At 32.2% G+C, this 27904-nt stretch overlaps 4 protein-coding genes, 1 long non-coding RNA gene and 1 pseudogene across 15 annotated transcripts in view; 2 read left to right on the forward strand and 4 right to left on the reverse strand.

Moving 5' to 3' along the window:
• Positions 1-2760, reverse strand: part of LOC105252914 — a 21996-nt gene extending 19236 nt beyond the window's left edge. For 2 of the 3 annotated variants that reach the window (XM_020028040.2, XM_020028039.2), the window contains exons 1-3: positions 2146-2747; positions 1015-1146; positions 1-879 (exon numbers count right to left, since the gene is read on the reverse strand). The exon at positions 1-879 is cut by the window's left edge and continues 1119 nt beyond it. In XM_020028040.2, coding sequence (XP_019883599.1) covers positions 1-879; positions 1015-1146; positions 2146-2205 — 1071 coding nt within the window. In that variant the 5' untranslated portion in view covers positions 2206-2747. Of the gene's footprint in view, positions 880-1014; positions 1147-2145 lie in introns of all 3 variants that reach the window. The other variant, XM_025414638.1, reaches the window with a different exon arrangement.
• A 317-nt stretch (positions 2761-3077) lies between these two features.
• Positions 3078-4617, reverse strand: LOC105252881 (probable oligoribonuclease). 2 transcript variants are annotated; one of them, XM_011260504.3, is made up of 5 exons: positions 4421-4617; positions 4053-4123; positions 3830-3991; positions 3517-3737; positions 3078-3379 (listed from the first exon to the last, which is right to left on the reverse strand). In XM_011260504.3, exons 1-5 carry the CDS (start codon positions 4491-4493, stop codon positions 3253-3255), a joined length of 654 nt encoding a protein of 217 aa, XP_011258806.1. In that variant the 5' UTR covers positions 4494-4617; the 3' UTR covers positions 3078-3252. The 2 variants fall into 2 exon arrangements, with proteins under 2 accessions (XP_011258806.1, XP_011258805.1); XM_011260503.3 differs by having other exon boundaries at positions 3078-3382.
• A 750-nt stretch (positions 4618-5367) lies between these two features.
• LOC105252882 (CCR4-NOT transcription complex subunit 10) lies at positions 5368-12100 on the forward strand. 5 transcript variants are annotated; one of them, XM_020028052.2, is made up of 11 exons: positions 5368-5555; positions 5695-6150; positions 6406-6734; positions 7360-7466; positions 8032-8183; positions 8545-8744; positions 8948-9245; positions 9387-9734; positions 10023-10132; positions 10484-10574; positions 11735-12100. In XM_020028052.2, the coding sequence occupies exons 2-11, from the start codon at positions 5751-5753 to the stop codon at positions 11935-11937; spliced, it is 2238 nt and encodes a 745-aa protein (XP_019883611.2). In that variant the 5' UTR covers positions 5368-5555; positions 5695-5750; the 3' UTR covers positions 11938-12100. The 5 variants fall into 5 exon arrangements, with proteins under 5 accessions (XP_019883611.2, XP_011258807.2, XP_019883613.2 ...); XM_011260505.3 differs by having other exon boundaries at positions 10496-10574; positions 11735-12097; XM_020028054.2 differs by lacking the exon at positions 11735-12100 and adding an exon at positions 10885-11115.
• Positions 12101-12498: 398 nt separating this feature from the next.
• Positions 12499-16909, forward strand: LOC105252878 (la-related protein 6). Its single transcript, XM_011260501.3, has 5 exons — positions 12499-12753; positions 12840-13722; positions 14759-15089; positions 15533-15766; positions 16057-16909. Exons 2-5 carry the CDS (start codon positions 12991-12993, stop codon positions 16365-16367), a joined length of 1608 nt encoding a protein of 535 aa, XP_011258803.1. The 5' UTR covers positions 12499-12753; positions 12840-12990; the 3' UTR covers positions 16368-16909.
• LOC105252879 lies at positions 15533-24009 on the reverse strand (annotated as a pseudogene).
• A 538-nt stretch (positions 24010-24547) lies between these two features.
• Positions 24548-26482, reverse strand: LOC112639739. 4 transcript variants are annotated; one of them, XR_003123648.1, is made up of 4 exons: positions 26346-26482; positions 25272-25386; positions 25029-25174; positions 24548-24783 (listed from the first exon to the last, which is right to left on the reverse strand). It is a non-coding gene; the product is annotated as an uncharacterized LOC112639739 (long non-coding RNA). The 4 variants fall into 4 exon arrangements; XR_003123646.1 differs by having other exon boundaries at positions 24548-24774; positions 25029-25185; XR_003123645.1 differs by having other exon boundaries at positions 25029-25185.
• Between the last annotated feature and the right edge of the window lie 1422 nt (positions 26483-27904).

Genomic DNA, 27904 nt, shown 5'->3' on the forward strand with positions numbered 1-27904 from the left:
ATGTTGTAACGGCGAATTCGATAAGAAGCCGGAATCGGCGCTCAGATCAGTCATCGCCGAGTTGGGTCTGTATCCAGAACCGATGCTATTGGTAACGTTGTACACATCGTGCATATTTACTATAGTATTGCTATACGAGTTCAATGACGCGTTTTGCCTCGTACTATTGCGATACTCTTGCTCGTTAATGGGAACGGAGTTTGGTGAATCTAAAGTCAGGCTTAATGCAGTCACGTTAAAATTAAGATCGGGTTTAACGCAATTTGAGATTCTCGAATAATTTCCAATCAATTCGCCTCTGCAGCCCAACGAGGGAGTTACGAACGATTCCGTCCAATTACCAGACTGTTTACCGTAATTCGATCCATTTGTAGTTGTCGTTAAATCATTGCACGGCACGTTACTTGCGCTTGTGTATATACCCGCGTCCGTTGAATGTGAAATAACACGAGATCGAGGATCGGATAAGTAAGTATTCGATGTAATCTCCGTGCCACATGCATTATTCTGTCCCGCTATAGCTGTCTGCTCGATGCAAGCACCGAGATTCAACGTTTTCAAATCGTTACAAAGATTAGTGGGCGATTGATGATATTCGTTTTTGGCATTGTTGTAAATATTGTTTGTAAACTTGCCGCATGGATAACGAACTCCTAAATGATCTATATAATCGGTCAAATAAGCGTCTGAACTATCTCCGATTTGATTAGAACAAGAATTATTAAATTCCGCTTGGTAATGTATATGCGTTCCGCTGTTGTATCTATCGCGACAAGTATCAATTGTAATGGAATCTTCGTCGAGAATTTTTGATACCAGGTCGTTAACCATTGGATTATTCAAGTCCTGACTCGAGTCCTCGTCTTCAAAATTATTCATCTAAAATAAAGATGACGATTATATTAAATAGTCGACTACAAAATTTAAAAAATTTGTTACGGTACTAAAACATTCTTGCGCATAGACAGACGTATAAACAAGCTGTTGCGCAAGTAAAATTTTCACATCACTTACATTTCTTTTCGCGCTGCAATCCATTAAGTCATAGTTCCATAGTTGATTGTGTTCCATGCTATACATGTCCCTAGAGTAAATCTTTCGTGGTACTTCCAACATATCGACGCTGCGTTTGGTCTCGTTATTCTTCTATATATGTGAAAACAATTGTCGGTATGAAATTTTGGCAAGTTTGCATATACATTCGATGAAATGTGTGACACGCGGAGATTGTCATGAGATTAACAACAACTAGAATTGCATACGTGTAAAAATTTCGTAATATTTTAGACATTGTTGTCGATATTTATCCGATTCAACGAAAGAGGGTAATAAAATGTGAATCAAGCGTCGTGTACGGAGAATCTATCGATTGTTTTTAAAGGACGCAAACAGCGAAACGAAAAGCGTAGCACACACGAAAATACTACGCGAGGTCAAGCGCGACACGAGAGTAAGTAACGATTGGTATATTTATATAAGGTGGGAAGAATTTTAAGAGGAGAAATCGAACAAGGAGGAGCAAGGACTATCAACGGAGCTATCGTTCTAGTACAACACGATGCGTAACTGCATCGCGGACAGATTCAAACGATCCAACGATATACGCGAATATGTATATCGCTATCGTGTCGCGATCGGGGCAAGTGACGACGAAAAATGTGAAGGATGATGTTAGGTCACCATTTGCACTCTCACGAGCAATATATGCGTGAAACACGCTAGAAATTATCGTTTCCACGTTTAATAACTGTTTCAAACAATTGCGGATCGCATTCCTTGAGTCTTTGGTACTGGGAACTGAGAATAGGATTACTACAAATGAGTCTGTTCTTTTTGCACCTTTTTGCAATTTCACTCTTTCTCTTTCTCTCTCTCTCTCTCTCTCTCTCTCTCTCTCTTGTCGGACAAGATACAACTTGCGTCATTTTGTACATAGATAATGGGACAGTGTAGCTAAAATCTTTGACACAAATATACATTTCATCATGTTAAAGAAGGCGAAAGAGAGCTAATTTGTCGGACGGATAGTGAGATGGAAAACTATAAAGAGCGATACAGAGAGAGAGAGGGGAGGGGGAGAGAGAGAGGAGGGCGGACGAGAGGGGGAGGAGGGGAGGGAGAGAGGAGGAGACGATATTTACTCACCTCGTCAACAGCGAAAGCATTGTTGATCACGCTCAAATTATGCACTTCGGACAAAGCCATTCGTTAAAAAAGATCTTTGGCAGTCACCACCATCACCGATGCTACTCCATTGCTACTCGCCATCACTTTTCCAGTCTTGTATGATACTAGTTGCAACTACTCCAATCAGTCCAATTACAACTTGAACCAGTCCCGATCGTCACTATCGACGACGACGACGACTGTCATTCGTATATCTTGCGTGCACCTTTACACACCCACTTTGACGCATGTCGACCAACATCGCACTGACCTAGATGAATCTCGAACCGTCACACACGTATAGATAGTGGTGTGTGCTCAAGATAGCTTTTTTTATTCGGTAGACCTAACCTAACCTTCTAATAACCTATCCTATCCATGTATGTATGTATGTATGTACCACACAAAACTTTCTCGATGAAAATCATAGACGTTGTAAAGATAGACGGAGACACGTCGATTAAATTAAAAGGCCGTGGCACGTAAAGGAGATGCGTGCAATTGATAAATCAACCTTTCATCCGTTTGTTACTTACATTTTTCCACATACTTGAAATTTTCTATAAACCAGCGAATGTTGTTTAGGCTGCGACACACGAGAAAAAGTGCATTCATACATTTCATTCCATTTGTAAATGGCCGCTTTATAGCGAACTTTACAGCGCCGCCAATGATTGGTTTCTACTTTTGGATCCGACCAATCAACGTCGAATTTATAACACGCGCTCATTGGTCACAGTTGGCGACATTACTAGATTTTCCGATGAAATTCGAACGCTGATTAGTCGGACCTGAAAATAGAAACCAATTATATTCCATTGTACTTCTCGGCGATTTTGAAGATTAAAATTTGACTGGAACTTGGAACAGGAGCTAAAATTCTTTAAATACGGATCGATCAAATCCTAATCTTCAACATCCATCTTTACATATAATTCAACAGCTTTTCGAAGCTTTAAAGTATACAATAATTTACCATACAATAATTTATAGCGTTCACTTGTTAAATTTTGTCAATATATTACAAAAGTAATGATAAAATATAATCATATGACAAATATCCATAAGCCCGTTCTCATTTAATTTTTACTCCTTTATCACAAATAAATGGTTTTTATAATAATAAAGTTCGTTCAAACTATCTTTTATATCAATGGCAGCTCTGTGGCAATATCGTTTTTTCGGAACTGCTTTATCTATGTTTGGTTGCCATCTTCTAAAACAAAAAAAAATTGACTTGTTGCATACGTGTGCAAGTCCTTATCTTACGAAATTAAAATGTAAATTGACACATGTAAAATAACCAACAATAGTAATAGTAATAATTAAATAATCAATCGCTGCCTATACCTAGCCAACTCTTTGATTGTACTGACATCGATAACTCTATAATGTAAATAATTATCTATCAATGGCATATATTTCCTGAGGAATATACGATCCATATAGATTGAATTTCCAGCCAACGGACACATTCCTCTTGGTACATGGCTCTGCAAATATTGTAGCATTTTTTGTTGAGCTTCTTCCAATGTAACTTTACTTGAGCGGCAATCATTGATTAAGCCAGACTAAAATAGATTTTAACAACACAGTTTAATAAATAATTAATTAATCGTTATACTATGAGAAATACGTTACCATTCGAAAAAGATAAAATTGCCTTTTTATGTTGTACTTTGCACCAGTTGGACATGTTTTCTAAAACTTGATCCGTTTGATGTATAATAATGTTTAAGCAATCGCTAACAGGCTTTAGCTGTTCATCAGTTATTAAACATGCCAGTTCTAGGATGTGACATTGTTCTACTTCTAAACCTGTCATCTGGAAAATTCGAATCATTTCAATTTTTATTTTAATATTATAATTTGTAACAATTTTGTACCTCCATGTCAAGCCAAACAATGTGTTTTTCATTTTTATCATCCCTTCTTATTACTGTTGGAGTTGTACGATCTATAACAAATTTAAAAAAAATACCCTTCTTCAACATTTTTTATAAATTTCAGCAAATCAAAAATGGTATTAAATAAAAAAGACAGTTGTACAAATTACTATACACATATATACACACACACACATATATGTATATGTATAACGTTTATTTATATATATATATATATATATTATATATATATATATATATATATATATATATATATATATATATATATAGCACAGCGAACAGAAAAAATAAAAAAAAATATGATTCAATGTTTTTTACTAGATATTTAAATATAATGGTCATATTACCATTATTTAAATAACGTCGAGTACTGTGATACATATATTTTGAATAATGTTTAACAAAACGCGTAATGGTCATGACTGCTTATTTAATCACAATATATATGGTATAGTATAGGTATACAATACAATTTTCTAATTTTTGTCAAGACTGAATACGCACGTGCAAAGACCGAATTAATCCGGGTCTACAATAGGCAATTTAAGCCTCAAGCCTTAAGGTGCAATTTCATTGACGCTACTTTTTAGCGTCAATGAAAAGGCCGCTTTAAGGTGCAATTTCATTGACGCTAAAAAGTAGCGTCAACCATTGGTTGAACAATGAAGCAACTACTAACTTCTTTGTTCAACCAATGGTTGACGCTACTTTTTAGCGTCAATGAAATTGCACCTTTAAAGCTAGCGTCAGACTATGTGCGATTCGTAATTCGTGATTCATAGAAATTCGTTGGATATTTAAGGAGATTCGTTATTCGTCAGTGGCCGCATTCAGCGGACTTAACCGTTAAATAGCAATCGAATATGATTGGTTTCTACTTTCAGATCCAACCAATCAGCGTCAAGTTACATCGGAAAATCTAGTAATGTTGCCCAATTGTTGAGTCCGCTGAATGCGGCCAGTATAAACTTTTTAAACTATTCGCGATTCGCCATATATCATTCGTAATTCGTAATTCGTAATTTCTTAATTCGCGTTATTTCGACCAGTTTTTTAAATAATATTTATCTTTTGAAACGTCCCGTTTGACCACGTTGCGATTGACCACAGCCAATTATATCGACCTAGGGTAACCAGCAACGATTAACCAATCAAAGAGTCCTATTTTGAATTGGCCAATTGGCGACGTGGTCAATCGGATCTGTTCTTTTCAGCTGCACTGCTGCACTAGTGCAATTAGTTAGAGTGAAAGAAAATATGTTTGTCTCTTTCTAACTTATTGCACTAGTGCAGCAGTACAGCTGAAAAGAACAGACCCATAGTATATTATTTACATTTAATAATAATTTAAACTTTTATTACATGAGCGAGAAATAAATCGGATAACTCAACTAAAAAACGAGCAAGAGAAAGAAAGAAAGAGAAAGAGAGAGAGAGAGAGAGAGAGAGAGAGGAGATACATGCAATACACACATCCGCAATGTTAAAGAATTATTAAAATTTAATTTTTCTATATATTATAATTTTATATAATTTATATAATTATATAATCTTATAAGAATTTTCTTACGTGTGTATATATATATATATATATATATATATATATATATTTTTTTTTCAGAATTATAGACAATTTGTAAAAATCCAAAATTGTATACACCTGTACATTGACAAGCAATGATGAACGAAATTTTGGAAGTACAGAACAAGGACTCTGTCATAAGCGAACAAGAACGCGATTTAGCACAAAATGCATTGTCAGAATTTCATAAAGGCTCCTATGTTTTATGCTCATCATACTTGAATAAGTTGGAAAACCTTCGCCCTATGGATCTTAAAGTTATGCATAACAAAGTTGTTGTGGAGTATTATAAAAGTGACTTGAAAAAAACTGAGTTGATGCGTAAAAGTTTAATTGCCATATGTGGCCAAATGTCAGCAGATTCTAGTGAAACTATAGATGATGTTGAAAAGTGTGTTATGAGATATAACCAAGCCGTTTTATTGTATCACACTAAGCAATATAATGCTGCGCTTCAAATCATGACCAAACTATTTGCTTTCATCGAGCCAATGGGTACGTATAATAATTTTTTTGAATAGAAATTGAATTTGTGTTGTATAATTGCTGGTAACTGAGCATGTGTTATTTAACAGAAAAGGTAAGAAAAAAATGTTATTTTCTATGACATTTCTTTAGGGAAAATGATTGGCAAATTGTTTGATTCGCACATATAAATAAAACAAGCATTATTTTGGAAAATTTGTTTTACCGAGTATAGTTTTGAACATTATTTATAGCTCATATGTAAACCTTTCTTTTCGATTATAGAAGAAACTTTAGCCAACAAAGTTTGCCTGTTACTCATTGAGCTATATATAATAATGGAACAACCGGATGCAGCTCTGTCAATATTAAATTATGTGGAGAGTCAGTATATATCTATCGATGGTTCTAAAGTGACATCCGTTGACAAGGATGGAATAATAAAATCTAAAATAAAGGAGCAAAAAGAACAAAAGAGAGATACCAATGATGCAGTAACAGATGTATTCAAAATTAAACTCTTAAAATGTAAAGCAAGAATATATCTTTTGACTCATCAATTGAAACTTTGTAAAAAAGAGTGGAAGACAATTGTTTCACTGGGCACATTGGCGGTAACATTATTATTTTATTACAACAACATATAGAATGACACATTAATAATTATTGACAAATTCCTCGAAAAATTTTGTATCAGATTTTACTCAGATTTGATATTATATATTCTATAATTCTATATGATTGGATAATTTTCTACAATTTTCTACTTGGTATTGTATATTACAATTTCTGTAAGTTTTAGAATTAAATGTTACAACTAAGCTGCAAATTAAATTTTAATTATTGCAAATCATTATAATTATAATAAAAATAAAAAAAGATATTTACACATATCTCTCCTATACAATCTTAAGGTACTAAAAAAAAGAGAATTCCCATCTAGAATAATTAGCACATTTACTAGACTAAATAAAAAATATTTAATTATAACATAAAAGTTTCAAAAATTGATTTTATCAGAGATGAAAGTGAAGTTTTGATTGAGATAAGACGGGTGATTTGCTTATATCCGTAAATACTAAGCAAATATATTTTGTTAATTTTTGTGTAAAATTGTATAATTACATGTATACAGATTTATGCAATATTTGTCATTTTGCCATGTAATACTCTCGATTACATTTATACAAATATATTCTGTACATTCATGTATATTTTTATTAAATTTATTATTTTCAGAATACATCAACAATTTTTTTAAAGGCTAATTTGGAGTATTTACGAGGAAATTACAAGAAGGCAATGCGATTGCTGAATTCTGCAACAATAGAAAATTTAGATTTCAAGTAGGTTACAAATGTTAATTAAATTATATATAAATATACATGAGAAAAAGTCTTAAGAATCTATAAACATCCTTAACATCATTAATTGTATAAAATAAAACGTTATAATTCTATATCACATTTTGGACATTTCCACTTTTTTTAATAATTCAAATAATATAATAATAATAATAGTAGCAAAAAGAATATACAAAATTAAAATAGATTAGCAAAATGCATAATGAAATGACGATATATATGTATATACATATATAAATGTATTTGAAAAAAAAAAAGAAAGAAAAAGTAGAATTGCATTTTTCGGACCATTTCATAAATCTGTAGGAAAAATTAGAATACTTAGGAAGACATTACAACTTTTTGTGTGTATGTTGTGTATATGAAAGTAATTTTTTATATTTAAAATATAGCAGAAGTATATGTATACATATATATCTATATATATATATATATATATATATATATATATATATATTTATTTATTTATTTATTTATTTAAATAAGTAGAGTTATTGTCAGAGTCTGTATTTTTCTAAAGCACATTGCATTAATATGTGAATTACAGATTATGTGGGGAATCTTCGGCCGTTTTATATTATAATAATATAGCATGCCTCTATCTTGCAATGGGCAAACCAAATTTAGCTTGTTTTTATCTTAAAAAAGCTCTACATGAAAACAAATTAGCAGTCGAGAGCGTGCAAGTCAAAGACACTGGTAATTTATATATTCACACTACTATTATAAATATAAAAATCTTATTGTTCTGTTTGAGTGTACTTTGACTTATCTTTATTCTTAAAAATAAGCAGTTCTCTATACTAAATAATGTATGCTTCTGTTAAGTATATTTAAATATCACAATTTTCAGATTTATGTGTATAATCTACAATATAATTCAAAAAATGTAAAAAATTTAAATACATTTGATTGAAATTATCATTGAGAAAGCATATTAGAATTAATTAAACATTAAATATGTCAAGTGTTTGTAGCAAACAAATTAGTTTAATCGTTTTCTTGGCAATATTGCAAATTGTTTATAAAAATGTCATTAAAAAAAACTTATTTTACACAGATCCTTTGTTTTCTCAGCCGCTATACACACTTGGTGGCAATAAACATTACGAGCTAATGTACAGTTTAGGTGTATCATTGTTGCATACTGGTCAAGCGTCAAAAGCTTTCGATTGCTTTACAGAAGCAGCACAAAGATTACACAATAATTCCAAACTTTGGCTTAGAATGGCAGAATGTTGTATCTATAATCATAAATATGTAAGTATATATTTATTATATTTTTTTTGAGATTCTACTTTCAAACTCTCTCTCTCTCTCTTTAATTAATGTAATACTCGATAGCGTTGCTCACAGTTTTACTTTAAATACAATTATAATATGCAAACTTACATAAAATAAGAAAGACCACTATGTGCTACATAGTGTAGTAATGTAATGCAAACCTATTGTCCATCTTTTAGTCAAATCAAGTGGATTTTAATATTCCGAAGCGACGTAAAGATTTGGTACAGAAAGTTGTAGGTTCTGGTGTTCATAAGAAAATCATTTTGGCTGCATCTCTTTCAAAAGATGTTAATTATCATTCAGAAGGCCTATCCTATGCTATACCACAGCCAACATTAGAGTTTGGATCATTATGCCTGAAGAATGCATTATTTTTATTACCAAATAATAATGAGCCGAATGTGTCTCAAACAGCCATAGTAAATGCACAGACAGCGACAAGTACACTACCATTAACGACTAGTCACAACTTGGGTATAAATTATAATTTATATACATTGATGTATGATTTGTAGGTCTATCTTTTTTGCTCTTTTTCCATCCTCCTCTCTCGCTCTCTCTCTTTCTTTCTGTGTACGTTTATGTACAATAATCCATTTTATATAATTATTTCAGGTATGCAGCATGCAACATTAATATCCCAAGCAACAATTATTGAATCTTTTAATTTAAAAATTAGTGTATTAACTGCTAGTGCATATGTTTCTTTGTGTCTTGGAGATTATATACTGTCCCTTGAACATGCAAAGACTCTACTAAGTTTTAATAAGCTGCCTGGAGCATATAAACTCTTAGGCAATTTATATGCTGCAGAAAGTCTGATCTTTATGGATAAAATTAGCGAAGCACTCGAGTATCTCAAGCTGGAAAATCTACAAGACTTGCATACATTTATATCAATGCCAGAGATTCAAGAAAAAGATAAAGAAAAAGTGGAAGAAGTTATGGCAAAGCCTACAAAAGGTGCATTTAGAAAATAACATTTTTTTCTTCTTTCTTTTTTATAGACTTTTTTTTAAGAAAATTTTTTATTTCTTTTTCTTTCTTTCAAGTTTTGATAATCTTTCAAAAGATGTGTTGTTTCTTATATTTTTAAAATAAAAGATTATATATATATATATATATATATATATATATATATATATATATAAAATACATTTTTTCAACTTACATTCTCATATAATTATTTTTTTCTTGGTTATATTAGAATGCAATGAAATGCAATAATTTTCTTATTACTTTAAATTGTAGCATGGTATCCTACTACAGTTTCTACAGGCATTGCTGTATTACGTTACAACTTGGCTGTGGCTTATGCCATACGAGGTGAATTAGATAAATCTGGAGAAATCTTAAAACAAGTTAGTATATATATTTATTTGGATTAACTCAATCCATTTAATATCAAAGGCCATATAATTATAAAAAAAAGCTTGAAATAAATTATCATCGATTATTCTTCTTTTCTAAGGATTCCTTTGAGAGTGAACAATATGCTAAAGCTATTAATATTATTATTTAACATTAATATTAGAAATTAACATTATTATTAATTAGATAGTTTTCAATTAATATTAAAGTATAAACTCATAAATTTTGACACGAAAAATGAATATTTAATTATAAATCTAATTCTAATAATAATATAATGAGTATAATAAAAATAAACTGAAAATTACATATCAAGCATATTTATTTATATTTCTATTAAGTTTTTATTTCAGGTATGGATGTCAAAAGAATCAGATTGTGATATACCTATACAAGTGATAATGTTGGCTTTATACATAGAATTACAATTGGGTAACATCTTTTTTTTCTAGAAATCATAGTATAAAGTCTCTATTCAAAGTTTCAAAGAGTAAAGGTTTTTTGCAAATTTGCATTATCTTGAAAATTATAAAATTCATCAATCAGAAATTACAAATTATTCTTGTCTTAATAGTTTTTTTAATTTTATATTTACACACACACACACACATATGTGTATAAAATTAAATATGTAAAAAATTTAATTTTTAATAGTAAATATTGCATTTTCCAAATATATTTATAATATTATCGGATATTATATATAATAATGAAATGTATATATTTTTTATATAAATTTTAGGTCACGCTGACACTTCAAAATCAATCATAAAACAACATTGTCCACAATATCGTTAATAAACAAGATATAATTCTGAGTTAAAACTACAAATATTTATGTTCAGTGCGTGTGTGCGCGCACGCATATATATATATATATTTCATAACATTCTAATTAAGTTAGAACTTAATTTCTAAGGCAATTGTGGCAATATGTAAAGAACATGCATAGTAAAGATATTTTTCAAGCCAATGACACAAAAGGATCAAAATGTTACAATAATAAGTGCTGTTACAAATAATTTTCATAGAAATATCAAGATTCACAATCTGAGGGAAATCTTGTAAGATATTCTTATATTAATAATACCTCAGTGTATAATCTATACAATATGGCACCATATAAACATACATATTATTACTTTTAAAGGAAGATTGATAAAGTTTTATTTTGAATAAAAAAAATTTTATCTTTTTGTGTTCTTATAATAAAATTTTCAGTAAATTTTTTTCTCTTGCCTCTCATATTCATGTTATCTCTCATTTTCCTTCTTTTCTCCTATTCACTGCAATCTGCTTTTTTTATTTTCTATGTCTCGTTTCCTCTTAATTTTGCTTTCGCTTTACGAAAAAAGAGGGGCCATATTGAGATCTAAATTTTAGGCAATATTGGGTAGTTGCATTGTATATATATTCTTATGTACTTTATACATATATATATATATATATATATATATATATATATATGTGTGTGTGTGTGTGTGTGTGTAAGAAAACTGTGTATTTACACATATATGTATTACATAAATACATATAAATATACACAGTTTCCTCTTTCTCACGTTTTTCTCCTTCACATACATAATTTTTAGTTGAGACCAAGGTTATCATCCCGTCTTTGAAAGCAATCCAGTTTGATGCGACACTGACGAGCCGAGATACCAAATCCTTTCATTTCGACGACTTGCGTTTCGTCCTTCACGGCCATATATGCGTGACACCAGCCGCACTTGACCTATATATTGTTATGCCATTGGACACAGTGTATAGTTTATATGTGCGAATACGCGCATAAGATTTTACTCAAACCTTGAGTCCGGTTTGCTGTCGCAAATTTTTTCTATCTATAATGACTATGATTTAATATTTTCACAATAGATACAAAATGCCGCCAAGTGAGCTACGGTTAGCGATTTTCCACAAAGAACGCGGATATATATCAAGTATTTATATGCATTTTCATCTTTGTAAAATTGATTTATTTTTATATCACACACACAAAGTCAAAAATGACATTAGATATAAAATATCTAATCTATATACATATCTAGATTAGTAATACTCTACATATAATTTATTATGCATAATTCTTTCAAAATTAATAATGTGTGTATGTGTCGTATAATTACTTGTTTTAAACTGCAAAGATACATCTTTAACACTTTGCGCTCTAATTGTCAATTAAAAAAGATATGCGTAAAGATTTTTAGTATTTGAATAATTTTTATTTATATATTATAAAAGAAATTAAATGCGCAATATATAATATAAATAAATTATGAAAAAAGGTACCTTTTTCAAGTATAAATAAAACATTCATTTTCTTAGCGAAAAAGAATTATCAGTCACTTCGAAATGCGCAAAGTGTGTAAAGGATTAGTATAAATTTTCATTCTCTCTCGCGCGCGCGCGTTCAAGGTTTAATGCAAGTATACCCTTCGGTCATTTTCCGAATGCCTTATTTTTGATCGGCGTTCACCAGAAGGCCGCGAGATCATTGTAGTTTTGCCACGCATCGCACTTGGCCGCTAACCGCGGCTATAAAATGAATCGCCAGCAGCGCAGGAGGTCAGTGCGCGACGCGAATACACTTGAGAGAGTATGCTTTCGCGTAAGTCTCATCCATATTATATACATCTATGTATTTTTCTTCTTTTCTCACAATTCTAATTAAAATGTACGAGTACTTTATTACAGAGAAGAAGACGATTTATCAATGGCATATACTTCAATACATCCAAGACAGGAGAACATGTAAAATACAAATAAAATATGACGAAAATAGCTGGTTACTACAACATTTCAAATAATTCTGAGAAATAACTAGTTTATTGATACATTGATAAAAATGGAGTTGGCAACGCAGCAAGAATCGAAAGACGAATTCGGTAGACCGTTTTCACCTTTACCTATGAAGAAATCTGAGACGAGAGACAGTATTTCTTCTGTTGACAGTGATGTGAGTCTTTCCTTTGACAGAAGAGGCTCCAAGAGCGAAGAAGCCGACTTATCGGATTATGATAGCGAGATTAAATCTGCGAAAAGGATTAAGACAGAGCAAGACTCGGGCGCGGATTCTGTAGATGATGCCACATCGAAGGAATTAGAAAACCAAAAACAATCGGAATCTCAGTTAATTGAGGAAACAACGAATGATCTCGATACATTGAATGATGAATTGGCAGACAAGATATGCGCTCAAGTGGAATTTTACTTTTCCGACGAAAATATTGTAAAGGACGCTTTTCTGTTGAAACACGTTAAAAGAAACAAAGAAGGCTACGTATCTTTAAAATTGATATCTAGCTTCAAGAGAGTAAAACATCTCAGTAGAGATTGGAGAGTGGTCGGAGCGGCTTTAGCGAGATCTAAGAAATTAGAAGTCAATTCACAAGGGACTAAATTGCGTAGAGTGGATCCTCTGCCACCTTTCGATCAGACTACATCTTCCAGAACTATATTAGTAGCCGGATTGTCGATAGAAAAATTGACAGTTGAATCTGTCGCCGAAATTTTCAAATCCTGTGGTGAAATAGCTCTGATAAGAATTCACAAACCTGGACACCCTACATCTTCTGAGGTAAGATGCTAAATCCTTTCAATTAAACATACATATTCCGGTTTAGAATAATTATTAGTTTTAACTCTTTCAAATATGCCTTATAAAAAGGATGCGATTATTCAATTAATTACTTTATTTAGATGTACATATATACACATACATATAAATAAAAAACTGTAAATTGTAAAATTAATTACTAAATTGCGATATCTTTTTCAATTAGATTTTTAAATCTTGAAACAAAATGCAAAAAGAATGTAGATATGGAACAAAAATATAATAATAGTTTATCGATATAAATTTGAATATTGCGTAACTTCTAGTATCATAATTATTATCGACAGACCAGAACATTGCACGACTAACTCGTAATAGTTAGTGATATGTAATCTGAAAAATAATTGTTTATCGCAAGTCTGCACTCACTGCTCAAATTTTCCATAATTGCACTGTATTACATAACTGCGTGTTACGTAATCTGCAAGGATCACTTTTGTAATGCAATCTCATACTCAATATAATACGCACGCTATCAATTACAGTCGATCCTTAAAAACTAAAATATGTACAGTTTCTATCTTAATAGTGATTATATACAATCTGATCAAGATTTTTATTCGATTATTACTTAATTGTTATCAATCAATATATTCTTTTACGGGTATACATTTTCAATTTCTCCTTTTATGTATTCAAAGAATTATATTCCTTTTCGATTTTCATCAACAGATAATATGTAGGCTATATTATGTATCATTTAGTCTGCAAACTTACATTATAATTTATGTTTATACATTTTTAATTTTATATGACATGTTTTATATGTGGTATTGTAGCTTATGTTTATCACAAATAAGTATCATATGTTATAACTAATATGTTATATCACAGTAACACATTGATAATAAAAGCTTAGATATATAAAACTTGCTTTATGCACACAATATTTTGATATATCAACATTGATAAATCTATAACGATGTTGAAACGAGAAATAAAATTTTTGCGTTATTTTTACATATTTTCACACATACCCATACATACACAAACACAGGTTCGCCAGGCAATCTCCAAAAGGCCAGAATTGACCTCCAACGAAGAGTACGCTATGGTCGAATTTACAGACTCCATTTCCGTTCAAATTGCTATGCAAATGACGTTGGGTAACGCCAAAATATTTGAATTACATCAATCAGTCGATAAGAAGAGGAAACACCAACCTACGAGGAAAAGTGTTTTAAATAGAATACCGAGAGAGAACAATTACAATTCATCGAGTTGTCCCAGTGGATCTGAAACTGAAGATGGAAAAGGAAGACATAAAAAGAGCATTCAGGGGCATTCATATCCTATGTATCACATCTATACGAGTTATCCTTCCCAAGGTATTAGACACACACACATACACACATATATAGTGTATATGTTTTAAATATATACTTAAAAAAATTTCATTGTACTGTATAAGATATTGTTTATTTGAAAATTTTTTTATGGTCTTTTTAATCGTAAACATTCTGACAATTATCAACATTTGGCGGTTTTTTCTTTTTTATCAAAATCCAATATGCTATTGACATATTGTTTCATATAATTTAACGATATTTAATATTCTTTTATTAATAATCTTAATTTCTATAATATATTTCAATCTTAAATGTAAGCTTGTCAAAATTTGTAAATATAAACATAAAATTTTCAACGTTTCTATTTATTTAAAACTCAAATAGAATTTTGTTAATTAAATATTTATTGTTTGTTGTATAATATTAAAACACATTATAAATAATATTCAATACTATTAATCAATTAATTCGACTACTCTCAGGTCCACCATCACCAGACGTATGGTTATCTCGTAAACTCTCTTCCTGTTCCATATCCAATTCTGACAATGGCTTTATAGTTCGGCGTTTGTCTTCCTGTTCCGGCTCTAGCTCAGATTCCGGTAGACGTTATTCGACATGTTCATCTGGTTCTGAAGCGGCTTTCTTCCATCCAGGTTATTCAAACACCTTTTATCATCATGAAAATCGCCGTTATTCTTGTTGCTCTTCTACAGGTTTGTATGTGTATAATCAAAATAAATTTAATAATTCAAAGCCAATAAATATTTTAGTGTAAAATGAAGAAAATATGAAGATTGTTATACTTTTATTTAATTAAGAAATGTTTACAAGTTATATAAATTGTGCATCATCGTAAAGAATAATCATAATTATTCAAGTGGCAGTCACTTCTCCGATTGTGGTGCATTGCATAGCGATACTTATTTGTTAGATAAACCTCAAATAAGAAAATAATATTTATGGAAACTCGATAAAAATAAATAATTTATGTTTGTTGTTATAGGTTCTTCGGCAGAATGCGAGAGAGACTGTTATTTCGCTAACCGTCGTGGATCAGCTGATTATGGATCGTTTCTGAGAAGATTATCCATGTGCAATCGTGATTCTGGCTACGATACTAACATTAGAAGATTGTCTCTCTGTTCTTCGAGCCCTGAGCAAAATGGATTTTATCGATCGAGAAGCAGTAATGGTATCGCTATGATGCATTTGCCCGAAAATGTGACGAGAATGCCGGCAGGACCAGATGGTACTCGAGGTTTCTTCGGTCGTTCTACAAGAATGTTTATAAAACCTACTTGTCGAGTACCATAAATACTTTTTCTATTGTTAAGAAGATGATAATAACAGTTCAATATGACATACTTGTTAATGTCGAGCGCTGCTTTAGCAATGATTAAATTATTTTACACATTGAAGAAACAAATGACTAATGAAATTCCTTAGTTGATATCACGTATGTTTAAACCTTTTTTTAATGTGTACTGAAGTTACAGAACATATACTCTATATAATACAAGAATAATGATAATGTAGTACATCATGTATATTTTAATTTAGTTTTTGTAGATTCTATATAACATAAAATATATATTTAACATAAAATATATATTTAACATCTGTGTACGTATGCAGATATAGTATGATAGACAAGATACACATCATTCGAAATAATGTAATTTTAGACGTTAATCAAGTCTTTAATAATTAATACAAAGATAAATAATGCACTTCAAGTGTTATAATGTCCAGAAATTAAATAATCTGCCTGTAATTATTATGTCATATAATTTGACAATAACTCGAGATTTATATACGGAAAACTTGTACGTATAACAAAATAAATGAGGGCAAGAATACTTACGCATTTCATACTAACAACTCAAACTCAATCCTGTACCATATCAGTCAATTTGTAGGTGCATTCAGAAGCTCAATGAGCGGCATCTTCCTTCTTTTTCCTTTCGATTTTAATGGCCACCTCTGATCTAGAAGTGATCAGTATATTCAGGCCAACAACAGGTTTGAACGAGTAATAAATTTAGTGAGTTAAAAGGTGATGTGTCTTAATAACTATCAACCTTATCGAAATATAAACCTTATCGAAGCCCTCGAAAAAGGGAGAAACTCAACAATTTTATTAAAACAAAAATCACACAAAGAACGCGCAGGAACACGTCCGCTCCCGTCCAAAGGCGGCAACGGACTCTCAATGAGCGGCTAAGTAGCAATTGAATGTTATTGGTTTCTATCTTTGATTTCACCAATTACATTCTTCTTTGGTTTTATATGGCCACATCTGATCTACCAATTACATTCGATTGCTACTTAGCCACTCAGTGCGGGAAAACCTTATTAAGGTTCTCCCGGGACCCGTAATAAGGCGAAAACTTTATTAAGGTTCTCCCGGGACCCGTAATAAGGCGAAAACCTTATTAAAGTTCTCCCGGGACCCGTAATAAGGCGAAAACCTTATTAAGGGTCTCGGGAGATCCTTAATAAAGCAAAAACCTTATTAAGGGTCTCTGGAGAACCTTAATAAGGTTTTCGCTTTATTACGGGTCCCGCGAGAACCTCAATAAGGTTCTCGACTTATTACGGGTCCCGGGAGAACCTTAATAAGGTTTTCGCCTTATTACGGGTTCCGGCAGAACCTTAATAAGGTTTTCGCCTTATTACGTGTCCCGGGAGAACCTTAATAAGGTTTTCGCCTTATTACGGGTCCTGGAAGAACATTAATATGGTTTTCGCCTTATTACGGGTCCCGGGAGAACCTTAATAAGGCGAAAACCTTATTAAGGTTATCCCGAGACCCTTAATAAGGCGAAAACCTTATTAAGGTTCTCCCGGGACCCGTAATAAGGCGAAAAGCTTATTAAAGTTCTCCCGGGACCCGTAATAAGGCGAAAACCTTATTAAGGTTCTCCCGGGACCCGTAATAAGGCGAAAACCTTATTAAGGGTCTCGGGAGATCCTAAATAAAGCAAAAACCTTATTAAGGGTCTCTGGAGAACCTTAATAAGGTTTTCGCTTTATTACGGGTCCCGTGAGAACCTTAATAAGGTCTTCGCTTTATTACGGGTCCCGGGAGAACCTTGATAAGGTTGTCGCCTTATTACGGGTCCCGGAAGGATCTTAATATGGTTATCGCCTTATTACGGGTCCCGGGAGAACCTTAATAAGGCGAAAACCTCATTAAGGTTCTCCCGAGACCCTTAATAAGGCGAAAACCTTATTAAGGTTCTTCCCAAGACCCGTAATAAGGCGAAAACCTTATTAAGGTTCTCCCGGAACCTGTAATAAGGCGAAAACTTTATTAAGGTTCTCTCGGGACCCGTAATAAGGCGAGAACCTTATTAAGGTTCTCCCGGGACCCGTAATAAGGCGAAAACTTTATTAAGGTTCTCCCGGGACCCGTAATAAGGCGAGAACCTTATTAAGGTTCTCCCGGGACCCGTAATAAGGCGAGAACCTTATTAAGGTTCTCCCGGGTCCCGTAATAAAGCGAAAACCTTATTAAGGTTCTCCCGGGACCCGTAATAAGGCGAAAACCTTATTAAAAGTCTCGGGAGATCCTAAATAAAGCAAAAACCTTATTAAGGGTCTCTGGAGATCGCTACTTAGGCGAAAACGTTATTAAGGTTTTCCCGTGATCGCTAATAACGCGAAAACGTTATTAAGGTTCTCCCGCGATCGCCAATAACGCGAAAACGTTATTAACGTTCTCTCGTAATCGCTAATAACGCGGAAACGTTATTAACGTTCTCCTATGATCGCTAATAAGGCGAAAACGTTATTAAAGTTCTCCCGTGATCGCTAATAACGCGAAAACGTTATTAAGGTTCTCCCATGATCGCTAATAACGCGAAAACCTTATTAAGGTTCTCCCGTGATCTCTAGTAACGTGATAACGTTATTAACGTTCTGCTGTGATCGCTAATAACGCGAAAACGTTATTAAGGTTCTCCCGTGATCTCTAGTAACGTGATAACGTTATTAACGTTCTCCTGTGATCGCTAATAACGCGAAAACGTTATTAAGGTTCTCCCGTGATCGCTAATAACGCGAAAACCTTATTAAGGTTCTCCCGTGATCTCTAGTAACGTGAAAACGTTATTAACGTCCTCCCGTGATCGCTAATAACGCGAAAACGTTATTAACATTCTCCCATGATCGCTAATAACGTAAAAACGTTATTAAGGGTTAGCGGGAGAGGCTCTAATAAGCTTCTCCCCTCATTACGGTTACCGGGAGAGGCTCTAATAAGCTTCTCCCCTCATTACGGTTAACGGGAGAAACTCTAATAAGCTTCACCCCTCATTACGGTTAGCGGGAGAGGCTCTAATAAGCTTCTCCCCTCATTACGGTTAGCGGGAGAGGCTCTAATAAGCTTCTCCCCTCATTACGGTTAGCGGGAGAGGCTCTAATAAGCTTCTCCCCTCATTACGGTTAACGGGAGAGGCTCTAATAAGCTTCTCCCCTCATTACGGTTAACGGGAGAGGCTCTAATAAGCTTCTCCCCTCATTACGGTTAACGGGAGAGGCTCTAATAAGCTTCTCCCCTCATTACGGTTAACGGGAGAGGCTCTAATAAGCTTCTCCCCTTATTACGGTTAACGGGAGAGGCTCTAATAATCTTCTACCCTCATTACGGTTAACGGGAGAGGCTCTAATAAGCTTCTCCCCTCATTACGGTTAACGGGAGAGGCTCTAAGCTTCTCGCCTCATTAAGGTTTTCGCTTTATTAAGGTTCTCCCGAGATCCGTAATAAGGCGAAAACCTTATTAAGGTTCTCCCGAGACCAATAATAAGGCGAAAACCTTATTAAGGTTATTCCGAGATCCGTAATAAGGCGAAAACCTTATTAAGGTTTTCACGAGACCATTAATAAGGCGAAAAGTTTATTAAGGTTCTTTTATAAGGTTCCTTATTAAGGTTCCTTTATAAGGATCGCTAATAAGGCGAAAACGTTATTAAGGTTCTCCCGTGATCGCTAAAAAGGCGAAAACGTTAGTAAGGTTCTCCCGTGATCGTTAATAACGCGAAAACGTTATTAAGGTTCTCCCGTGATCGCTAATAAGGCGAAAACGTTATTATCGTTCTCCCGTGATCGTTAATAAGGCGAAAACGTTATTAAGGTTCTCCCGTGATCGTTAATAAGGCGAAAACGTTATTAAGGTTCTCCCGTGATCGCTAATAACGTGAAACCGTTATTAACGTTCTCCCGTGATCGCTAATAACGCGAAAACGTTATTAACGTTCTCACTTGATCGCCAATAAGGCGAAAACGTTATTATCGTTCACCCGTGATCGTTAATAAGGCGAAAATGTTACTAAGGTTCTCCCGTGATCGTTAATAAGGCGAAAACGTTATTAAGGTTCTCCCGTGATCGCTAATAACGTGAAAACGTTATTAACGTTCTCCCGTGATCGCTAATAACGCGAAAACGTTATTAACGTTCTCCCGTGATCGTTAATAACGCGAAAACGTTATTAACGTTCTCCCGTAATCGCTAATAACGCGAAAACGTTACTAACGTTCTGCCGTGATCGCTAATAACGCGAAAACGTTATTAACGTTCTCCCGTGATCGCCAATAACGCGAAAACGTTATTAACGTTCTCCCGTGACCGCTAATAAGGCGAAAACGTTATTAACGTTCTCCCGTGATCGCTAATAACGCGAAAACGTTATTAACGTTCTCCCGTGATCGTTAATAACGCGAAAACGTTATTAACGTTCTCCCGTAATCGCTAATAACGCGAAAACGTTACTAACGTTCTGCCGTGATCGCTAATAACGCGAAAACGTTATTAACGTTCTCCCGTGATCGCCAATAACGCGAAAACGTTATTAACGTTCTCCCGTGACCGCTAATAAGGCGAAAACGTTATTAACGTTCTCCCGTGATCGCTAATAACGCGAAAACGTTATTAACGTTTTCCCGTGATCGCTAATAACGCAAAACCGTTAATAACGTTATCCCGTGATCGCTAATAACGCGAAAACGTTATTAAGGTTCTCCCGTGATCGCTAATAACGCGAAAACGTTATTAACGTTCTCCCGTGATCGTTAATAATGCGGAAACGTTATTAAGGTTTTCCCGTGATCGCTAACAACGTGAAAACGTTATTAAGGTTCTCCCGCGATCGCTAATAACGCTAAAACGTTATTAAGGTTCTCCCATGATCGCTAATAACGCGAAAACGTTATTAAGGTTCTCCCGTGATCGCTAGTAACGCGAAAACGTTATTAAGGTTCTCCCGTGATCGCTAGTAACGCGAAAACGTTATTAAGGTTCTCCCGTGATCGCTAGATATATTATAGAAAGGAAAATACTGAATAGCCTTTAATAAACATTAAATATTATTTATTTTTAATTTCGAAATTGTCAGTAGATATATATAGAGAATTAAAGTCCTTTAATAGAAAGTCGCTCTAAATTGTTGGATGTTTTAGATACAAAGTAAGGTCCAAGATTTTCAGCTTAAAAATAAATTCAAAATTATATTCATACTACTTGATACAAGTTTTATTTGTATTATTACCAAAATTGCAAATATTTAAATTAAATTTAGATGAGATTATGAGCAATATGACCATACACATTAATTTTACGTTAATATTAGTATTCTCACATTCTGTACTTATTTAAACAAATTTATTTAGTACAATTGCTTCTAATGCATCTGTTCTAAATCGTAAAGCATTTTTTTCCAACTTGCACCATTATATGCTTTGCATACATATATTTACAACAATTGTATATTGCAGAGATTGCGTCTCGACAGTTTGGATATCTGCAAGCATACTGTAGCAAGAAGAGTAATTTTATGCAACTTCATTATATAAACTTTACATCAAATTTGTTTCTATAATATAAAACAAAATACTAACACATTTTATTTAAGTATTTGCTCTAAATTATGTCATTCTGTAGAGCAAGTATCATAAATGTTTAGATATAACAGTATATGGTTACGCTTTTGTGCATCAGCAGGAACATTTTTTCCTTTCAGATAATAAATGTTTCTATTAAACAATACACATATGTATAGAGCAAAAGAAACAAGTATAGTGCGCATATGGGTGTAACTGTATGTGTACACATCTTGCGATACATTCCATATACTCTTTAACAAAATTAAAATATTAATTTGTATAATAGGAAGAAATAATATGTAGGCAAGATAATGAAATCTTTATGTAACGTAATGTAACAATATTATAATATTAATTAATAAGTAATCTTGAAAAATGTACTGTAAAACGATTATTTTGAAGAGTTTTTAAAACAAGTAGGTTCTCCAATCAGTTTCAATCTATTCTAGTTAAAAATATCAGCAGATCATCTATTTCAATGATTTTAGATATATTATAGAAAGGAAAATACTGAATAGCCTTTAATAAACATTAAATATTATTTATTTTTAATTTCGAAATTGTCAGTAGATATATATAGAGAATTAAAGTCCTTTAATAGAAAGTCGCTCTAAATTGTTGGATGTTTTAGATACAAAGTAAGGTCCAAGATTTTCAGCTTAAAAATAAATTCAAAATTATATTCATACTACTTGATACAAGTTTTATTTGTATTATTACCAAAATTGCAAATATTTAAATTAAATTTAGATGAGATTATGAGCAATACGACCATACACATTAATTTTACGTTAATATTAGTATTCTCACATTCTGTACTTATTTAAACAAATTTATTTGAATAAAAACATTAATTTATTTGTTTAATTAATTATAATTATTATCTATTTGAAATAAATTGGAAATCTTAAAGTTTTTTCTTTTTAAGTGACAAGATAAGGATATAATTCGTAAAAGTGCCCTTATTCAAATATAAGATTTACTATACTAATGTAATATTTCCATACAATATTGTTACATAAACTTTGTGTAGAAATATCTTTAGAATATATATAAAGAGTTATTATGGCGAACATAGTTTACATTACTCACTTTTCCAATTCCAAAATATGTCACAAGTGCAAGACACGGTGCCGCAAGAGAGAAAATTAATAAGTGTCTGCTTATATAAGTATTTTCTTACTACCTTCTATCTACACCTTCATGAAGAAGAAATGACACAAGTCCAAATGCATCTGGCGCCTATAAAAAATAATTTAATGTTCAACGATAAAAAAAATTGATAAGCTAATTATATTAACTTACATATTTTATAAGTGCTTGTTAATTCATTTCTGAAACATTGTATATAATTCCTTCTTACTTTGTGTAACATTATTGCGAAGAAAAACTAAGACACTTTGAGCATCAGCTTGAGATGTAGTAGCAGCAGCTCCCAATGCAACACCGCCAATCAACCAGCAGCATCTACTATAAGACCTAAAGTTGCTGTAATACTTTTCTTGTCTTCCTCCACTTTTTCTGGCTGAACATTGATCAATTAAAAGCATAAACCAAGTACTAAACTAATTCCAATTAAAGTATGTAAATTGCCTGTAAAAAAAGAAAAAAGAACAGGAATACTATTAATTAGATGTTAATTTCATGAAATGTGGCAATCAGTAAACATGCAATTGCATACTATATGAACCTTTTCCAGTTTAGTAATACCATCCACAGTAAATAATGCTCTTACACCCTCAGGTATAGTCAGGTATAATCGCTAGCGCAGTACCAACAAGGAGTCCTGCTCCTAATATTGAAACTAATTGTAACTTGTCCTATGGAAAACATATTGCACGTAAATTACAAGATACAATGAATTCTGATATACACCTATTATATACATACATAATTTTATATTACATAAAATATTCTTCTTCACTTCTGTATCTTACTTCTTCTGATAAATTTATTTAACTTAATGGCAGTGATCCAGCTCCAAGACAAGCCCCAACAAACATAACAAGAGAAAGCATCCATAGCATTGCTCTCTCCTCCATTTTTATTTAATTATTAAATACTGATGGCAATTTATCTTTAATTTTTAACATTATTATACACATCAATATATATAATATACATCTTAGACATTATGACATTAGGTATTTGACTAGCAATATTAAATTATAAATTTGCAATTATATATATTGATCTATGATGTCGATGTAATAATTTTTTCGACAGATCAAAATATAAGTAAGATATTCGATGATTTATATACAATAATCATTGAATCGATTAATTAAACCACAAAGGTCGACAAGATCGACAGTACCAGGTATCTTCAGACCAGGTAATTCCTACATCTCGGAGCATAGACGTATGTTACATATACAGATGGAGCGTTATATTTATATTACATAAAAGGACCGTCTACAATGGAGGAATAAAGGTGCAATTTCATTGTCGCTAAAAGGTAGCGTCAACCATTGGTTGAACAAAGAAGTAAGTAGTTGCTTCATTGTTCAACCAATGGCCGACGCTACGCATTTTAGCGCCAACGAAATTTAAACCTTCAAACCTTTAAATTTGCAATTTCGCGCATGTTCGGCAGTCCTCGCGCCTGTTTGGGAGCTTTCACGCATGAGCGGCAGTTCTCGCGCCTGATTGGACGTCTTCGCGCGTCCGCGGCAGGCCTCGCGCCTGATTGGGAGTCTTGGCGGCGCGCGCGGCAGTTCTCGCGCCTGATTGGACGTCTTCGCGCACGCACGGCAGTCCTCGCTCCTGATTGGGAGTCTTCGCGCGTCCGCGTCCGTTCTCGCGCCTGATTGGCGCGTGCAGTCTTGCGCGGCAGTTCTGAATGTCCTAAATATATATACAAGTGTTATTTGTACATATCGATAGGAAATATATACACAAACAACATTCATTCTTTAAAAAAATATCTAAAATTAGTACCCGCATTTTCTATTGTTTCTCTATAATATATATTGATTAATCTATCTTGTGCACTGTATGTTATTTCATTAAAATCGGTGTCTGTTAAGGAAAAATTACGTAATTTAATAACAGGAATATTGGGCAAATAAATAATATATAAATGATTTTACTCGTTAAATAATTAGTACAATTGCTTCTAATGCATCTGTTCTAAATCGTAAAGCATTTTTTTCCAACTTGCACCATTATATGCTTTGCATACATATATTTACAACAATTGTATATTGCAGAGATTGCGTCTCGACAGTTTGGATATCTGCAAGCATACTGTAGCAAGAAGAGTAATTTTATGCAACTTCATTATATAAACTTTACATCAAATTTGTTTCTATAATATAAAACAAAATACTAACACATTTTATTTAAGTATTTGCTCTAAATTATGTCATTCTGTAGAGCAAGTATCATAAATGTTTAGATATAACAGTATATGGTTACGCTTTTGTGCATCAGCAGGAACATTTTTTCCTTTCAGATAATAAATGTTTCTATTAAACAATACACATATGTATAGAGCAAAAGAAACAAGTATAGTGCGCATATGGGTGTAACTGTATGTGTACACATCTTGCGATACATTCCATATACTCTTTAACAAAATTAAAATATTAATTTGTATAATAGGAAGAAATAATATGTAGGCAAGATAATGAAATCTTTATGTAACGTAATGTAACAATATTATAATATTAATTAATAAGTAATCTTGAAAAATGTACTGTAAAACGATTATTTTGAAGAGTTTTTAAAACAAGTAGGTTCTCCAATCAGTTTCAATCTATTTTAGTTAAAAATATCAGCAGATCATCTATTTCAATGATTTTAGATATATTATAGAAAGGAAAATACTGAATAGCCTTTAATAAACATTAAATATTATTTATTTTTAATTTCGAAATTGTCAGTAGATATATATATAGAGAATTAAAGTCCTCTAATAGAAAGTCCCTCTAAATTGTTGGATGTTTTAGATACAAAGTAAGGTCCAAGATTTTTAGCTTAAAAATAAATTCAAAATTATATTCATATTACTTGATACAAGTTTTATTTGTATTATTACCAAAATTGCAAATATTTAAATTAAATTTAGATGAGATTATGAGCAATATGACCATACATATTAATTTTACGTTAATATTAGTATTCTCATATTCTGTACTCATTTAAACAAATTTATTTTAATAAAAACTTTAATTTATTTGTTATTAATTAATTATAATTATTATTTATTTGAAATAAATTGGAAGTTCTTAAAGTTTTCTTCTTTTTAAGTGACAGGAAAAGGATGTAATTCGTAAAAGTGCCCTCATCCAAATATAAGATTTACTATACTAATGTAATATTTCCATACAATATTGTTACATAAACTTTGTGTAGAAATATCTTTAGAATATATATAAAGAGTTATTATGGCAAACACAGCTTACATTACTCACTCACATTACTTTTCCAATTCCAAAATATGTCACAAGTGCAAGACACGGTGCCGCAAGAGAGAAAATTAATAAGTGTCTGCTTATTTTCTTACTTTCTATCTACACCTTCATGAAGAAGAAATTGACACAAGTCCTGGTATAAATTAATGATGTGTATATCGGTAATTCATTGTATCTTGTAATTACGTGCAATATGTTTTCCATAGCGGACAGTTCAAACATTAGTTTCAATTTACGGGCAGGACTCTTGTGTGTACTGCGTAAGCGATTATACCTGACTGTATCCTGAGGTTAAGAGCATTATTACTGTGGATGGTATTATAATGAAAAAGGTTCGTAAGTATATAGTGCAATTGCATTGTTTACTGATTACCCCATATTCATGAAATTAAAATCTGATTAATATATTTCCTGTTCTTTTTTCTTTTTTTACAGGCAATTTAACATACTTAAACTTGGAATTAGTTTAGTACTTTGGTTATCTTTTAATTGATCAATGTTCAGCCCAGAAAAAGTGGAGGAAGACAAGAAAAAGTATTACAGCAACTTTAGGGTTTATAGTAGTTGCTGCTAGTTGATTGGCGGTGTTGCATTGGGAGCTGCTGGCTACTAACATCTCAAGCTGAGTCGAAGTGTCTTAGTTTTTCTTCGACATAATGTTACAAGGTAAGAAGTTATATACTGTTTCAGAAATGAAATTAACAAGCGGCTTATAAAATATGTAAGTTAATATATTAGCTTATCAAATTTTCTTTATCGCTAGAACATTAATTATATTTTATAGGCGCCAGATGCATTTGGACTGTTCAATTTCTTCTTCATGAAGTGTAGATAGAAAGTAAGAAAATAAGCAGACACTTTATTAATTTCTCTCTTGCGCACTGGTCTTGCACTTGTGACATATTTTGGAATTGGAAAAGAATGTGAGTGAGTAATGTAAAGCTGTGTTGCCATAAAACTCTTTATATATATTCTAAAATTTCTCTTACAACAAAGTTTATGTAAAATATTTGATGAAATATACATTAGTATTAGTAATCTTATTATTTGAGTGGCGGCACTTTTTACGAAATTACATCCTTTCCTGTCACTTAAAGAAAGAACTTTAAGAATTCCAATTTATTTCAAATAAATTCAATTAATTATATTAACTTAATAACAAAATTAAATTAAAATTTTAAAAATAATTTGTTTAAATAGTACAGAATATGAGAATACTAATATTCAACGTAAATTAATATGTATGTGTCGTATTGCTCATAAATCTCATCTAAATTTAATTTATTAATATTGCAATTGTTGGTAATAATACAAATAAAACGTTGTATCAAAGGTATTAGAATATAATTTTGATTTATTTTTAAGCCTGAAAATATCTTGGACCTTACTTGTTATCGTAAAACATCCAACAATTTAGGCGGACTTTCTTTAAAAGGACTTTAATTCCTCTATATATATCTACTGACAATTTCGAATTAAAAATAAATATATTTTAATGTTAATTAAAGGCTATTCAGGTATTTTCCTTTCTATAATATATCTATAAACTC

This window comes from Camponotus floridanus, unplaced genomic scaffold (assembly GCF_003227725.1).
Source record: "Camponotus floridanus strain SB8 unplaced genomic scaffold, Cflo_v7.5 scaffold86, whole genome shotgun sequence".
Taxonomy (NCBI): domain Eukaryota; kingdom Metazoa; phylum Arthropoda; class Insecta; order Hymenoptera; family Formicidae; genus Camponotus; species Camponotus floridanus.

Coding starts and splice junctions, on each gene's coding strand:
- LOC105252882 (XM_020028052.2), top strand. CDS start 5,751: ATGATGAACGAAATTTTGGAAGTACAGAACAAGGACTCTGTCATAAGC. Junction 6,735..7,359: donor TTTCACTGGGCACATTGGCG/GTAACATTATTA, acceptor TATTATTTTCAG/AATACATCAACAATTTTTTT. Junction 8,745..8,947: donor GTATCTATAATCATAAATAT/GTAAGTATATAT, acceptor TCCATCTTTTAG/TCAAATCAAGTGGATTTTAA.
- LOC105252878 (XM_011260501.3), top strand. CDS start 12,991: ATGGAGTTGGCAACGCAGCAAGAATCGAAAGACGAATTCGGTAGACCG. Junction 15,090..15,532: donor TACGAGTTATCCTTCCCAAG/GTATTAGACACA, acceptor GACTACTCTCAG/GTCCACCATCACCAGACGTA. Junction 15,767..16,056: donor TTCTTGTTGCTCTTCTACAG/GTTTGTATGTGT, acceptor TTGTTGTTATAG/GTTCTTCGGCAGAATGCGAG.
- LOC105252881 (XM_011260503.3), bottom strand. CDS start 4,493: ATGACCATTACGCGTTTTGTTAAACATTATTCAAAATATATGTATCAC. Junction 3,992..4,052: donor TTGTTTGGCTTGACATGGAG/GTACAAAATTGT, acceptor CGAATTTTCCAG/ATGACAGGTTTAGAAGTAGA. Junction 3,738..3,829: donor GCAAAGTACAACATAAAAAG/GCAATTTTATCT, acceptor AATCTATTTTAG/TCTGGCTTAATCAATGATTG.